The 16,824-nt window shown below is 40.0% G+C and overlaps 1 protein-coding gene across 1 annotated transcript in view; it reads right to left on the bottom strand.

The window, feature by feature from the left end:
- Nucleotides 1–16,824, bottom strand: part of MAOB (monoamine oxidase B) — a 199,180-nt gene that overhangs the window by 26,134 nt on the left and 156,222 nt on the right. Inside the window, exons 8-10 of the mRNA XM_006864255.1 lie at nt 11,740–11,899; nt 2,127–2,223; nt 642–695 (exon numbers count right to left, since the gene is read on the bottom strand). Of these exons, the coding sequence (XP_006864317.1) occupies nt 642–695; nt 2,127–2,223; nt 11,740–11,899 (311 nt within the window). The remainder of the gene's footprint in view (nt 1–641; nt 696–2,126; nt 2,224–11,739; nt 11,900–16,824) is intronic.

The following is a 16,824-nucleotide window of genomic DNA, read 5'->3' as shown; positions in this document are numbered from 1 at the left end:
TAGTAATCTCATACATGAGCCCTGGATATCCACTGACAAATGTAAAAACCTTCCCTAAAAGCCGAGACTGTAAATTCCAAAAAGGCAAGTCCCCCCCGCCCCCATCCAAAAAAAAAAAAAGCTAAAGAGGATAGAGAGAAACACTGTTAACTGATGATATATGGAGGGGATAATAATCGATGTAATGAAACAAGCTATATGAATGGTTGAATGTGAAGCTGATGATGTGCCCTGTAAATTTTCACTCAATCCAAAATAAAAACATTAAATTAAATAAATAAATAAATAAATAAATAAATAAACCATAACACCCATGAAGAGTATGCTCCTTAGAATAATCAACTATATGAAAGGAGACCAAACAATCAACATTTGTCCTAAAGCAAAGATAAGAAGGCAAGGAAGGGCAGGGAAATAGGATGCATGGAAACTAGGAAGGCAGGGTGGAAAGTGGAGCGTGCTGACACATTGTAGGGATAGTCACCAATATCACTGAACAATGCATGTATGAGTTGTTGAATGGGGAACTCATTGTGTAAACTTTTACGTAAAACACAATAAAATGTTGAAAAAGAGGCTGACAGGCAGAAAGAAGGGAGAGAGGGAAGGAAGAAAGAAAGAGGATGAACTCCTTTACTTACCTTTCTTCTTTGGTAAGACGTGCCAGTTTTCTGGCCTTATGGGCAAGGATAAATCTAAAACATACAAACAGGAAAAGGTGGGGGAATTAATGGCTAGTTTCATATCTACTGCATCAAGGCACAAAGAAACAAATTATATGCTAGTTTATTTTATGTTCAAAGTTTTACTATTTACATTTACTCACATTCCTGACAATGAAGTGTACCTTCTAGCTTCAGGGATTCAAGGGGCTCAAAATAGATTAATGAGAATAATACTGCCTAAGGTATTATGACTGGCTTATCACCCCCACTGTGACTGATGGTCACTGAAATTGAGCTAGGCCTCACATGCCCACTTAAAGCAATGTCTGAATCCTTCCATTTTCTCTCAGCCTTTGTTTGTTTTTTGGTTCTGTCTCCACTGTGGTATCACTTTAGCACTCAACCTTCTGAAATTTGGCTTCCATATCTAGCCCAATGATTACCTTCAACTTCAAAACTAGCTTCGCTCTTCCTATTTTGATTCTTGGTTCTCTCTGAGATAAACTCATGCATATCCCATGGCACAGCTCAATTTTGGCTGTTACCTGTAGCCCCCTCTCTAGGCCAAGTTCTGGCCCCTAAGCCATCCTCCATCAGCATTGTCCTTCCCTGCCAGCAGAGGATGGGGCTAGCCTATCCTTATCTCTAGGGAGACTGGGACGATCTCAGCAGCCCACAAAACATAAATACCATTGATGTCCATACAGTCTCCACAAGAAGCCCTCTGAATAAAAAAAAAAAAAATCTTTACATAATGCTTTCAAAAAATAGGGCTCTGCCCCCAGCATTAAATGTGAAGCAGAAAATTAAATATAAGAAATATTAAAATGTTATTGTACTCTACTTTCATTTTAGATAATTATTCACATTGAAAGCATTTTTAAAGCTGAATATGGAGGATAGTACTATTGGGTATAAAATTAATTTAACAAGGTTGGGGGACACTTTTGTTATTAGTATGTTGCTGTTGTTGTTAGATGCCATCGAGTTGGTACTGACTCATAGCGACCCTAAGAACAGCAAAACGAAACACTGCCTGGTCCTGGGCTAACTTCACAACTGTTGTCACTCTTGAGCCTGTTGATGATGACACTTTGCCAACCCATCTCGCTAGGGATCTTCCTCTTTTTCTCTGACCCTCCACCTTATCAAACATGATATTCCTCTCCAGTGACTGGTCCCTCCTGACAATATGTCCAAAGTATGAGAGATGAAGTTTGGCCATCCTGGCCTCCAAGGAGCACTCTGGCTGCACTTCTTCCAATACAGACCTGTTTGTTCTTTCGGCAGCCCATGGCACTTTCAATATTCTCGTAAAACACCATAACTCAAATGCAACAATTCTTCTATGGTCTTCCTTATTCACTGTCCAACTTTCACATGCATGTGAGGTTATTGAAAACACCATGGATTGCCTTATCAACACTGAGTGATAGCCAAATCACCATAACTGTGCCTTACCCCATTATGGCAGCATAATTGCCATCAGGTTTGGTATCATCCAATGTGTAAGCTATTGGAGCTTCCTCTCCTTCAATAATCATGGTTCCACAGTAATCTTGAAAAAGAGTAAAATGGAAGAAGATAGTCATCATCCCATCAAAGTACTCATAGTAGTTAAAATGAAGAAACTTATTATTATTATTTTTTAACTTAAGAAGCCCTGAAACTGAATATGGAACGCAGTGGCTTGGTAGGATGAGCACTGGATTGTGAACCAGAAGGCTGATGGCTTGAGTCTACCAGCTGCTCTATATGAAAAAGATGAGGCTTTCTGCTCCTGCAAAGATTTACTGCCTTGGAATCCCCATAAAGGACCATTATGAGTAGAGATCGACTTGACAGCACTTAACAACAACATGGCCAAATATAGGATATTACTGTCTAAATAAATGAAGGCAAATCAAATTGCTGTCAAAAGGACAGTTAAATAACCAACATTTTGTGAAAAGAAACCAACTCTTAAGACTCTATCAACAAAGAATACGGCAATGTGCTGTTATAATTAGTCCAGCCCACCTTTTAATGAAAACGTGTGCTGTAATGTGCTAAGCATTGAGCAGCTAACAGCAAGGTCAATGGTTTGAACCCACCAGATGCTCCATGGGAAAAAAGATGAGGCAGTCTACTTCTGTAAAGATTTCCAGCTTCATAAACCCTATTGAACAGTTCTACTCTCTCCTGTAGGTCCATTGTGAGTTGGAATCTACTTGATGGCCATGGGTTTAAGTTTGGTTTTGTTTCCTTTGCTGTTACTACTTGCTTTCTCTTTCATAAGAAATGAGAACAAAACTGAAGTTGTGTAAAAAAATAATGATCCACTATTGTAAAACAGAAAGACATGAAACTTAGCATTATCTGAGAAGCCACCTACTCTATCATTTTTTTCCCCCTAGTTCTTGGATTATCTGGAGACAGGGTAGTGAAGATACGGATAATTAAAATCTACAGAGTCCCAACCCTCATTTCTAATAAGATCTTTGTTGGGAAGATGGTCTGCCTTTATAACTACCATCCAGGCTATTTAAGATGAGGTCTAGAGCTCAAAATTCTTTGATAAGGAGACTAGGAATTGGGTCTCTCTATTAATCTCTCTCCCAGTCCTTTCTTCTTGTCAGAGAAGCCTTCCTCACTGCTCTGAAGCCGCAGTAAATTTCTGTCTCTCTGACTATCTATGACTACTTAATTGCACTAAGGTAATTAACCTTGTAGCTATATAGAGAAGAAATGTTCCCTCTGGCCATGTACCCCTGGTCACAGAACAGGCATGCTGTTTGAATTTGAACAAAGCTTGGCAACAGGATGATCAGGCCAGGTGCAGCTGAAAGAAGGCCCCTTCCTCTAACCCTTTTGCTCTGTTCCCATGCACCCTGAGGGTTTAAAGACCCTGGACCCCTTTGCCTCATGGTCTTTTGCCTACCATGTGAACTTGGATCTTTCAACACAAAGAGATTTTCTGTCTCAGCTCAACTATGGGACAAGGCTCTGAGGGAGGACAACCCCACAATGAATCTTACTTACCCCATTCATCTACAACTTAACCACTATGTAAGTAAATTAAAGACTATAAGCTCATCACTAGGTAATGCCAATTAATTACTGATAGCTACAGCTCTCTGTTGCTGTTAGGGGCCATCGAGTCAGTCCTGACTCATAGTGACCCTGTATAGGGGTTCCAAAGCTATAAATCTTTTGGGGAGCAGAAGCCCATTTTTCATCTCAGCTTACTGCAATCTCCTAAGAATTCTTTCCTCCTCAAGAATAACTTGGGCAACAATTTCAGTTTATCTTGAAAACAAAACCAAACAAAAAATGCTTTTCTCACTTTCCTCCTGAACAAAAGAGATGTGATTCTAACAACAGAGCAGGGCGACACCACTAAGGAGCTATGGAGGGTATGGACCATACCAGGTAACACTGTCAGAGGGGGTGACACCCAAATGACTTGCCATAACATTTTTGTGCAGTTTATTTATTTGAAATCCCTGTATTCAGTTATAACAACAAAAACATGTTTTAGTCCACACAGCTTACACGTATCTATATACCGAGGAAACTAAAGCTCTATGGTCAGGTCAGAACTGTCATAATTACCGCATTACAATGATGCACAGAATCATACGCCTTCATCTGCACGCATTACAAGCATTCACTGTTGTTTTCATTGCTGCTGGAGTTTAGTCACGACTTTGTCAAATTTTCTGGTGTTTTAGCTAAAATATTGTGTTTGTGAAGCTACATCATTAACTTTTTGGAGAATGAGGTAGTAATTAAAGGAAAAGAAGGAAAAAATAGAAAAAAGATTTCCACTGAGTGACTAATAACGTTGTAGTTCAATGCGGAAAGATTTTATAAAACAATTTTATTGTTAGTATTCATATAATCTAAGGCATACTACATTTAGGCAATTTGCAACTATATAATCACATATTACGGAGCTCTGGTAGAGCAGTGGTTACCAATTGGGCTGCTAAACTCAAGGTCAGCAGTTCAAAACCACCAGTTGTTCTAAGGGAGAAAGAGAGGTTTTCTGCTCCCATAAAGATTTACAGCCTCAGAAACTCTACACAGGGTCACTATGAGAACCGACTCCATGGCACATAACCAACCAAACAACCAAATCACATAGTATTCTATTATTAAAATTGATAATAAATATTACTAAGGATTCTGTCAGTTTGTGGAACTGTGGTGGTTTGTGTGTTGCTGTGATGCTGGAAGCTATGTCACCAGTATTTTAAATACCATCAAGGTCACCCATGGTGGACAGGTTTCAACTGAGCTTCCAGACTAGAATCGATTACGAAGAAGGAGGGATGAACTACTTCCGGATATTTAGTCATTAAAAACCTTATGAATATCAGTGGGAAACTGTCAGCACCAGAACAATGAATATTGAAACATGACAAAGATGATCAGAATATTGTCAGATATTGTTGTTGTTAAGTACTATGGAGTCAGATCTGACTCATAGTGACCCTGCACAGATATAGTGCCGGAAAATGAGTCCCTCAGGCTGCCACTGGGGAAGAGCTGCCTCCTCAAATTAGAGCTGACCATGATGACGCAAATGGTATATAGCTTTCAGGACCTTCATTTACTGAAGGGACACAACTCAAAATGAGGAGAAACAGCAGAAAACATTCATTAAAAATTGGAACATGTAATGTATATAGATGTACGAATCTAGGAAAATTTAAAGTTTATTGAATTGAAATTAAAAGTTAGTAAATTGAAATGGAACACACAAACATCGATATCTTAGCCATTAGTGAGCTGAAATGGAATGGATTGGTATTAGCCATTTTGAATCTGACAATCACAAGGTTTACTATGCCAGGAATAACAAATTGAAGTGGAATGGCATTCATCATCTAAAAGAACATTTCAAAATCTATCTTAATGTACAACGCTGTCTGTGACAGAATAATATTCATAAGCCTACAAGGAATATAAGTCATTACCACTATTATGCATCAACAACTAAAGCCACGGATGATGAAACTGAAGAATTCTATCAATTTCTTCAGTTTGAAATTGATCAAATATGCAACCAAGATGAATTGATAATTACTAGTGATAGCCTCGGAAACACTGTACAGGGTCGCTATGAGTCGGAACCGACTCCACGGCACATAAGAACAACAAGTGATTGGAATGCAAAGGTTGGAAACAAAGAGGAAAGATCAGTACTTGGAAAATATGGCCTTAGTGATAGAAATTATGCTGGAGATCACATGATAGAATTTTGCAAGACCAATGACTTCCTCATTGCAAATGCCTTTTTAAACAAATAAAAGATGATTATACACATGGAGCTTACAAGATGGAATACACAGAAATAAAATTGACTATGTCTATGGAAAGAGACAGTGAAAAAGCTCCATATCATCAACCAATATAAGGCCTGTGGAACAGATCATCTACTGCTCATATGCAAGTTCAGGATGAAGATGAAGTAAATTAAAACAAGTCCACAAGAGCCAAAATATGACCTTGAACACATCCCACCTGAATTTAGAAATCACCACAAGAACAGATTTGATGTATTAGACACTAATGACCTAAGACCAGAAGAGTTGTGGGATGGCATCAGAAACATTATACAGGAAGAAAGCAAAAGATGATTAACAAGACGAGAAAGTAGGGAAAGGACAAAAATGGATGTCAAAAGAGACTCAGAAATTTGGTATCCAGCATAAACATGCTAAAGCAAATGGAAGAAATGAGGAGGTAAAAGAGCTGAACAGAAAATTTGAAAGGTCAGCTCAAGAAGACAAAGTCAAATATTATAATGGAATGTGAAACGATCTGGAGTTAGAAAACAAAAAAGTAAGACCATGCTTAGCATTTGTCAAGCTGAAAGTACTGAAGAAAAAATCAAAACTCAATTTGCCATATTGAAGGATTCTATGCAAAAAATATAGAATGATACAAAAAGCATCAAAAGAAGGTGGAAGAAATACAGGCATTGTACCAAAAAGAAGGCGTACTGGCATGGCGCTGTGGGCTAATGCGTCAGACTGCAAAGTTGTTTGAATTGAAAGGTCGGTGGTTCAAGCTCACCAGCTGCTCCTTGGAAACCCTATACATAGGGTCATTATGGATCGCAATCGACTCAACAGCACTTAACAACAACAACACCAAAAAGAAACAGACTATGTTCAACCATTTCAAGAGGTAGCATATGATCAATAGTCAATGGTTCTTAAGGAAGAAGTTAAAGGTGCACTGTTGTTGTTGAGTGCCATCGAGTCAGTTCCAACCCACAGTAACCCTGTATAGGGTTGCACTGCCAACCTTGTGGTTCAAACTGACTTATGCAGTCCTGCACATTAACCCACAGCGCCACACCAGGACTCCCAGGTTCAATGAAGGCATTGGAAAAGAACAAGATTCCAGGAATTGATTGAATATATATTGAAATCTTTCAACAAATTGAGGCAACACTGGAGGTACTCACTCATTTATGCCAAGAAATTTGGAAGACAAATTTGGAAGACCTGTAAAACCAATTGGAAGAGATCCAAAGAGAGGTAACACAATGGAATGTGGAAATCATTGGACAGTATCATTAATATTGTATTAAAGTAAGATTTTGCTAAAGATAATTAAAAACTAGCTGAAGCAGTGCATTGTCAGGAGATGGCCAGAGGTTCAGGTGGGATTCAGATGATGGGGAAATGGAACAAAGGATATCACTGTTGACATCAGGTGGATTTGGATTTGGGTTGAACGCAGAAATTACCAGAAAGATATTTACCTGTGATTAATAGACTATGCAAAGGCTTTGGATTGTGTGGATCATGACAGCTATGGACAACATCATGGAGAATGAATATTCTGGAACACTTAATTGTGCTCATGAGGAATCTGTACATAGACCAGGAGGCAGTTGCTCGAACAGAACAAGGGGACACTGACTAGTTTAAAATAAGGAAAGGTGTGCAGCAGGGTTATATTCTTCCACCATACTTATTCAATCTGTATGCTGAGAAAGTAATCTGGGAAGCTGGATTATATGAAGAAAAATGAGGCATCAGGATTGGAGGAAGACTCATTAACAACCTGCAATATGCAGATGATACAACCTTGCTTGCTGAAAGTACAGAGGACTTTGAATACTGATGATGATCAAAGACCAAAGCCTTCAATATGTGTTGCATCTCAATGTAAAGAAAACAAAAATCCTCACAACTGGAACAATAAATAACATCAAGATAAACGGAGAAAAGATTGAGGTTGTCAAAAACTTCAATTTGCTCGGACCAACCATCTATACCCATTGAAGCAGCAATCAAGAAATCAAACGATATATTTCTTAAGACAAATTTGCTGCACAAGACTTCTTTAAGGTGCTCAAGAGCAAAGATGTCAGTTAGAGGACTAAGGTGCACCTGACCCAAATCATGGTATTTTCAATAGCCTCATATGCATGTGAAAGTTGGATAGTGAATGAGGAAGACCGTAGAAGAATTGATGCATTTGAGTTATGGTGTTGGAGGAGAATATTTAAAGCACCATGTACTACCAGAACAAAAAAAAAAATCTGTGTTGGAAGAAGTCAGCCAGAATGCTCCTTAGAAGTCAGTATGGTCAGACTGCATCTCTCATACTTTGGACATATTATCAAGAGGGACCAATCCCTGGAGAAGGACATCATGCTTGGTAAAGCGGAGGGTCAGTGAAATAAAGGAAGACTCTCAAAGTGATGGATTAGCACAGCGGGAACAGCAATTGGCTGTAGCAGAGCAATCATTACAAGATTGGTGCAGCACTAGGCAGTTTTTCATTCTGTTGTGCATAGAGTCACTATGAATTGGTATTGACTCAGTGACATGTAATGACAACAAGGATTCTGAGTTACAACACTGGGTGAATGCTAGGGCAGAATTCATAATGTTATAATAATACCTACCTCTGTGAACTCATCCTCCTCCTCCATCACCATCATTCACTTATAAATTAAGGTTTGAACAAATTATAGTAGAAGATTCTGGAACAAATGTTGTATATGAAATCCAACAAGAATGTTTCAAAATGAGGAAGAAAGAAGAGAGAAAGAACTTTGGAACATAGGCACTTCCCCAAATGTGTGTACATGTGTGTGATCAGATTCTTTTGCAAGCATTTTACAACTACACTTGCTTCTCTCTATCTTCCTACATCACTGCCCCACTGTGCACCTATAGGAACCCATTTCAAAGTCAGTCATTGTATTGATATGAACTTTTATGACCTTCATGTATGCTGGGAGAGGAAAAAAAGCTGAGAAAAACTTAAGTATGGGAAGAAAAAAAAAATGGTTAAAGTCCAAGAACTCAAGAAAATATAAGAATTTAAGAGACAGAGCTAAGGAATTATCTGATAAAAATGGCAAGAAAGAGGAGAGAGAAATAGGACCGGATCTGAGAAGAGAAGCGGGCATGTGTGCACTGATTGTGTAAGGATTGCCTCATCTGGACAGAGAGCTAGTGCAAGAAGCCAGGCTGGCCCTGGTAGAGAGCTGTTTTCTAGGTGACGGGGCTCCTTGGGCATTTCATTTCCAAAGCAAAGCTGATCTCTGAGCCCTAAAGATGCACTTGGCTAAAGTGAAGAAACAAGATGCAGAGAGAAAAGTCATTTTCATCATCATACCAGCTCAACATATGAACTACAAATAATATTTCTATCACTTTTAGATAGCTAGCTCCAAGGGCAGGTCATGCATACAGAACTTTAGTCCGTTTTTAGGACCTTCCTCTTTAAAATGAAAGAGTAAACAGGGACATCCATTATATATATAAAGACAGGAAGCAGAATAAATTTTCCAAAAGGAGGTAAGTGAAATCCTTAGAGAGAAAGAAGAAACTAAAGCTATAGGAGGCAATGAAGAGGAACATTCAGAATTATCAAAAATTAAGGAATTTAAAATAAGAGTTTTGAAAGTGTGGATTCGGAAGGAGGAGTGTGTGACAAAATGATAATAACAGAAGCACAACCAAAAACAACATTAAAAGAAAATATTGAAGCTATATAAAGCTACAGTCCTTCAAACAGTACAGTGCAGTCGTTGTTGTTGTGAAGTGCCATCGAGTCGGGTCCGACCCATAGTGACCCTGTACAGGGTTTCCAAGGCTGTAAATCTTTACGGGAGCAGAAAGCCTCATCTTTCTCCCATGGAGTGGCTGGTAGTTTCGAATTGCTGGCCTTAAGGTTCACAGCCCGATTCATAACCACTGGAGAGATAATATGGATTTTCACTCTCCAAAGGAGGTGTACATATCTAGACTGCACATTTACATAGTGGAAGGATGTTCTTTTTTTTTTTTTTTTTACAAAATTTTCAGCTTTTAAAAACGTCTAGTTCGTAATGTTTTTTTAGTAACCCATTTCAGAGGTCTGTTTTAATCACACAGTATAACCTTGTTCTTGATCTATATACCAGCATGGCAGTCCATGGCACTTATTCACTTATTCATCAAGTCAGTACTGACTTGATGGCATCTAACAACAAAAATATTTACGGAAGAAAGCCTCACCTTTCTCCCGTGGAACTGCAAGTAGTTTCGAACTGCTGATCTTGAGGTTCGCAGCCCGATTTGTACCCACTACATTAGCAGAGGTGCTTGCAAGACCCTCATAGACCTAGGAAAAGATTGCTACTCTGTAGACGTGGAGATATCTAAGAAACTCTGAGCTCACAGATGTTGAATGAAGAGAAGGATCTTCCTGCTAAACTGGGTTCTAACAGAGAGAAAAAGCTTCCCTGAGAGCTGGTGGCCCTACATTCAAACTCCTGGTCTCCTAAACTAAGAAAGAATACATTTCTATTCCTTAAAGCCACCCACTTGTATTTCTGTTCTAGCAATACTAGATAACTAAATCATTAGCCAGTAGATTTTCAGCACGCACTAACCCTAAGATCCAAATTGCTTGCCAGACAAAACCCTGTCCTGGTGTGGCATCGTGAGTTAATGCGCTGGACTGCAATGCCAGTTTGAACCACAAGGCTGGTGGTACAAGCTCACCAGCTGCTCTTTGCAAAACCCATACAGGGTCTTTATGGGTCAGAACCAACTCGACAGCACTTAACAACAATATAATTTCAACTTGTTGTCTTTCCCCAGGTGCAATCATCTATGCGGCCCTGTGCTGAGGCATGCTGTGGTTTGCTATGGATACTAAATTGTATTTGTTTCTGGTCTTTCTGCATGAATATCAATCACTTATTTGTACTACATCTGATAGTCCATCTACAACACTCACAGACCACCCTTTGAATCCAACTTAAAGATGTTAAATATGTATATTTAAGACACAATCTATGCATACAACAAATCTCTAAGGACAAACAGCCAAAGTCATCCTAAATCTAGCCTTCTGTGCAGACACGATCACCAGTAGTGCCCTGCCCTCTCAAAAGCAGCCATCACAAATGCCTTGGCGCTTCACTCCATCCCACTTACACTGACTATTGGTCACTCTCAGGAGAGGATCTCCTATTCTTCAAGAACCAGGGTGGCCCAAGTGCTACCTCTCTTACCATCCTGAAGGCCCACAGCCTCTCTTGGTCTCACTGTGTCTTCAGGATGACTAATCCCAGATCAATGACCTCAAAATGCTATTGGTAGCTTTGTTGGGGGGCACAGGGCTCCCTATTTGTAGGCCTAGGTGCTTTGCCTGAGCATCCCCTGCCTCTCACTGGACAGCTCTGCCTCCCTCTCAGCCCAGATGTCCCCATGAGAATCAGAATTAATTCCTTCAAAGCCATGATGGCCAGACCTTTGACCTTAAACTGCCGCTGCTGCTGGCCACTCACCAGCTGACTGCACCCCTTGCTTAAGTAGGCTGCCTCACCCTCACCTATTTCCACCCAGGAGGGGGCACTGAGGAAGTGTAAGGGGTTGCACAGGTGCAAACAGCTGATATGAATCCTGCCATTCCCGGGCACCCAAGTACCCCACTTCAGGGTTCTTTCTGACCACAGCCCAGCCTGATCTTGCCACCCTTAGGGGCTGAGAATTGGGGCCAGATCCTAGGATCTCTGTTATTTCTCGAGCCCACCTTCAGGACACTTCAGGAAAGTACTCACCCTTTTTCTTCCAGAAAGGCTCTTTATAATAAACTATACACTTGATGACTGAACCCAGAGGCACACGCGTGATCAGCTGGTTTCTCATCATTGGCAGAGGAGGACTGAAATGAATCTTCATGCCCAGAGTAGGAGGAATAGCGCTAATCACATATTTAGCCTGGAAGAAAAACCATGTAGTGAAGCATTGTTGGTTGACTGTTCCCTGTTCAGCCCCACCCAGTTATTCTCCCTTATTCTACCCATATGCCCCTTCAGTGTCTTTTTAACACAGAAGATGGAGGAGGTCTGCTAAAACCTAAATTAGATCATATTGTTCCTTCTCAAAACCTCCAATGATTTCGTATGATGCCTAGAGTCAAAGGCACGGTTCTCACAGTCATACATGTGCCTCCAAGTTTGCTTCTACTTCAGGGCCTTGACACTGGTTGTTCTAGATGCCTAGAACACTCTTTCCACAGAGAGCCACGTTATTCAATCTCCCACCCTACCTTCTTGCACACACTCATTTCCTGCCCTGCTTTAAAATTTCCACTACCGAAGGATCCCAGGTGGTACAGCGGTTAAGCACTCAACTGCTAGCCAAAAGGTTCGAAGTTTGAACCCACCACAAGAGAAAATTGTGTCAGATTGCTTTTGTAAACTTCTACTCTGTCCTATAAGGTATCTATGAGTCAAAATTGACTCAGCAATGGGTTATTACTATCTAATATGCTTAATATTTAAGTATTCATTTGATTATGGTTGAAGTTCTAACCCTCAGTATCTAGGACTGTGAACTTGTTTGGTAATCAGGTTTTTGAAGTGGATATCTGGTGGAGCCGTGAGCTACATCACCACTCGTCCGTCAGTTTGTCATACTGTGGTGGCTTGTGTGTTCCTGGGATTCTGGAAGCTATGCCATGGGTATTTTAAACACCAGCAGGGTCACTCATGGTGGCCAGGTTTCAGCTGAGCTACCAGACGAAGACAGACTAGGAAGAAGGAGAGATGGACAACTTCTGAATATTTAGTCACTGAAAAACTTATGAATAACAATAGAACACTGTCAGCACTAGAATGTTTTATACTGAAACATGATGAAGAACACCAGAATATTTTCAGATACAGCGCCAGAAAATGAGCTCCTTAGGTTGGAAGGCACACAAAATGTGACTAGGGAAGAGCTGTCTCCTCTCAGAATGAAACGAATGACGTAAAGCCCATGGGATCTTCATTTGCTGCTAGGGCACAACTCAAAATGAAGAGAAACAGCTGTATACATCCATTAATAATAGGAAAATGGAATGTACGAGTATGAATCTAGGAAAATTGGAAATTATAAAAAATGAAATGGAACGTGTAAGCATTAACATCCTAGACATTAGTGAGCTGAAGTGGACTGGTATTGGCCATTGTGAATCTGACAACAACATGGTTTACTATGCCAGGAATGAAATATTGAGAAGGAATGGTGTCACATTCAACATCAGAAAGAATATATCAAGCTCAGCCATGAAGCACAACGTTGTCTGTGATAGGATGATACCAATATGCCTATAAGGAAGGCCGGTTAATACCACTATTATTCAAATTTACACACCAACCACTAAAGCTAGTGATGATGAAAATGAAGAATTCTACCAACTTCTTCTGTTTGAAACTGATCATAGATGCAATCAAGATGTGTTGATAATTACTGGCAATTGGAATGCAAAGGTTGGAAACAAAGAGGAAGCATTAGTAATTGAAAAATACGGCCTTGATGATAGACATGATTCTGGAGATTGCATGATAGAACTTTGCAAGACCAATGACTTCTTCATTGCAAATATTTTTTTAAAACAACATAAAAGATGACTGATACACATCCTCACCAGAAGGAATACACAAAAATCAAACTGACTACATCTGTGGAAAAAGATGGTGGAAAAGCTCCATATCATCAGTCAAAACAAGGCCAGGGGCAGACTGTGAAACAGACCATCAAGTGCTCTTATGCAAATTCAGGCTGAAGCTGAAGAAAATGAAAACAAGTCTTCAAGCCAAAATATGACCTTAAATATATCCCTCCTGAATTTAGAGATCATCTGAATAACAGATTTGATGCATTGGACACTAAGACTGAAGACCCGAAGAGTTGTGGGATGACATCAGGAACATCATACAGGAAGAAAGCAAAAAGTCATTAAGAAGACAAGAAAGAAGGAAAAGACCAAAAATGGATGTCAGAAGAGACTCTGAAACTTGCTCTCTAGCGTAGAGGTGCTAAAGCAAATGGAAGGAGCCAGGAGGTACAAGAGCTGAACAGAAAATTTCAAAGGTCACTTCGAGAAGACAAAGTCAAATATTATAAGGAAATGTGCAAAGACCTGAAGTTAGAAAACCAAAAGGGAAGAACACGCTCTGCATTTCAAGCTGTGTGAATTGAAGAAAAAATTCAAACCTCAAATTGAAATATAAAGGATTCTAAGGGCAAAATATTGAATGATGCAGAAAGTATCAAAAGAAGATGGAAGGAATACACAGAGTCACTGTATTAAATTTTTTTTTTAAAAAAAGGTCGATGTTCAACCATTCCAAGAGGTAGCATATGATCAAGAGCCAATGATCCTGAAGGAAGAAGTCCTAGGTGCACTGAAGTCATAGGCAAAGAATAAGGGATAGATGGAATACACATTGAAATCTTCCAACTAACTAATGCAGCACTAATTTGGAAGACCTGGCCAAATGACTGGAGGAGATCCATATTTGTGCCCCTTCCAAAGAGAGGTGACCCAACGGAATGTGGAAATCTTCGGACAACATCATTGATACCCATGTGAGTAAAGTTTTACTAAAGGTAATACAGAAATGGCTACAAGCATACATTGACAGAGAACTTCCAGAAGTTCAAGCCAGATTCAGAAGAAGATGTGGAATGAGGGACATCATTGCAGATGTCAGATGAATCTTGGCTGAAAGCAGAGAATACCAGAAAAATGTTTACCTGTGCTTTATTGACTATGCAAAGGCTTTCGATTGTGTGGATCATGACAAGCTATGAACAACATTGCGAAGTATGAGTATTCTGGAACACTTAATTGTGCTTATGAGGAACTTGTACATAGACCAAGAGGCAGTTGTCCAAACAGAACAAGGGAACACCGAATGGTTTAAAATTAGGAAAGGTGTGTGCCAGGGTTGTATTTTTCGATCTGTATGCTGAAAAAATAATCTGAGAAGCTGAATTATATGAAGCAAAGTGTGACATCAGGATTGCAGGAAGAGTCAGTAACAACCTGCAATATGCAAATGCAATATTCAACCTTGCTTGTTGAAAGTGAAGAGGACTTAAAATACCTACTGATGAAGATCAAAGACCACAGCCTTCAGTACGGGTTGCATCTCAATGTAAAGAAAACAAAACTCCTCACCATTGGATCAATAAACAACATCCATATAAATGGAAAAAAGATTGAAGTTGTCAATGACTTCATTTTGTTTGGATCAACCATCAATACTCATGGAAGCAGCAGTCAAGAAATCAAATGATGTACTATTGCCTTGAGCAAATCTGTTGTATAAGACCTCTTTAAAGTGTTGAAGAACAAAGATGTCAGTTTGACTCAAGCCATGGTTTTTTCAATAACCTCATATGCATGTGAAAGTTGCACAGTGAATAAAGAAGATCGTAGAAGAATTGACACATAAGGTGTTGGAGGAGAATATTGCAAGTGCCATGCACTGTCAAAAGAACAAATCAGTCTGGTTGTAAGAAGTACAACCAGAGTGCGCCTTGGAACGCAGGATGGCCAGACTTCATCTCTCATACTTCGGAGGGAGAAAGATATAATGTTTGGTAAAGTGGGGGGTTGGAGAAAAAGAGGAAGACCCCAACAAGATTGATTGGCACAGTGGTGGCAGCAATGGATTTAGGCTTAGCAATGATTGTGAGGTTAGCGCAGAACCTGACAGTGCTTCATTGTGTTGTACAGAGTCACTATGGGTCAGTATCGACTTGATGGAACCTAACAAGTGGGCTATGTGTTGCGCCATTAACCTCAAGGCTAGTAGTTCGAATCTTCCAGTTGCTCTGAAGAAGAAAGATGAGGCTTTCTGCTTCCATAGATTTATAGCCTCAGAAACCCTATAAAGGTCGCTGTGAGTTAGAACCAATTCAATGGCACCCAATAACAACCATCAGTTAAGTCAGCATGAGGTCATACTGATGTGGTTGTAATGTTGTGCTGTGGAGTTGGTTCCAACTCATTGCGACCCTGTATAGGATTTCCGAAGCTGTAAATCTTCATGGGAGCAGAAAGCCTCATCTTTCTCCTACTATACTAATCAACACTGGACTGCTAACCACAAGGCTGGCAATTCAAACTCACCAGTCACTCCTTGAAAACCCTATACATAATGGTTATAAGTCAAAACTGACTCAATGGCACTTTAACAACAACAACAACAGCACTCTACTATGAATGAGTCTTGGGGATGCAATGGTTAAGTACTCTCCCTTTGAACCTATCCAGAGATTCCCTGGAAGAAAGACCTGGCAATACATTTCCTTAAAGATTATAGCCTAGGGAACCCTATGGAACAGTTCTACTCTGTCACATGTCACATGGAGTCACTGTGAGTTACTCGATGGCACCTGAAAACAACAATCCAATATAAATAGAGGAAAAGAGAGAGACTGTGGCATGGTGAATTATCGAATGTCTCTTCTAGTTATAGTTTATAACTCCTACCAAAACAACATTTCTTGCCCTGCTTGGTCTGAGTAAGAAAAGGTGGGAGAAGATACTTACAGGATGACATGATTCAGCTGTGAGCGTTAGCAGAGTTCATTGTCATTGTAAATCCTTGAACATCTAGCATGGGTTTAAAATGAGCCATCTCAGAAGCAGGAGTGGAGGATCTAATTAGCATCAAAGAAGGGCCAGGAGTGGACCATGTCCTTTGGACCCTGAAATCCCTGCACATTGAACCTCCTTGACCCAGGGATAGAAAGCTCTGACACTGGAGGTGTGACAAAGAAGCAGCAGCACAAGACAGAGCAGTGGACTTCCCAACACATGGAACAAGTCAAGCTTAGTGAGTTTGGGCAGGAAGCTTGCT

The sequence above is a fragment of the Chrysochloris asiatica genome, unplaced genomic scaffold (genome assembly GCF_000296735.1).
Source record: "Chrysochloris asiatica unplaced genomic scaffold, ChrAsi1.0 scaffold00062, whole genome shotgun sequence".
NCBI classification, from domain to species: domain Eukaryota; kingdom Metazoa; phylum Chordata; class Mammalia; order Afrosoricida; family Chrysochloridae; genus Chrysochloris; species Chrysochloris asiatica.
Note: the sequence above shows the minus strand (reverse complement) of the source record. Positions and strands in the feature narration are given on the sequence as shown.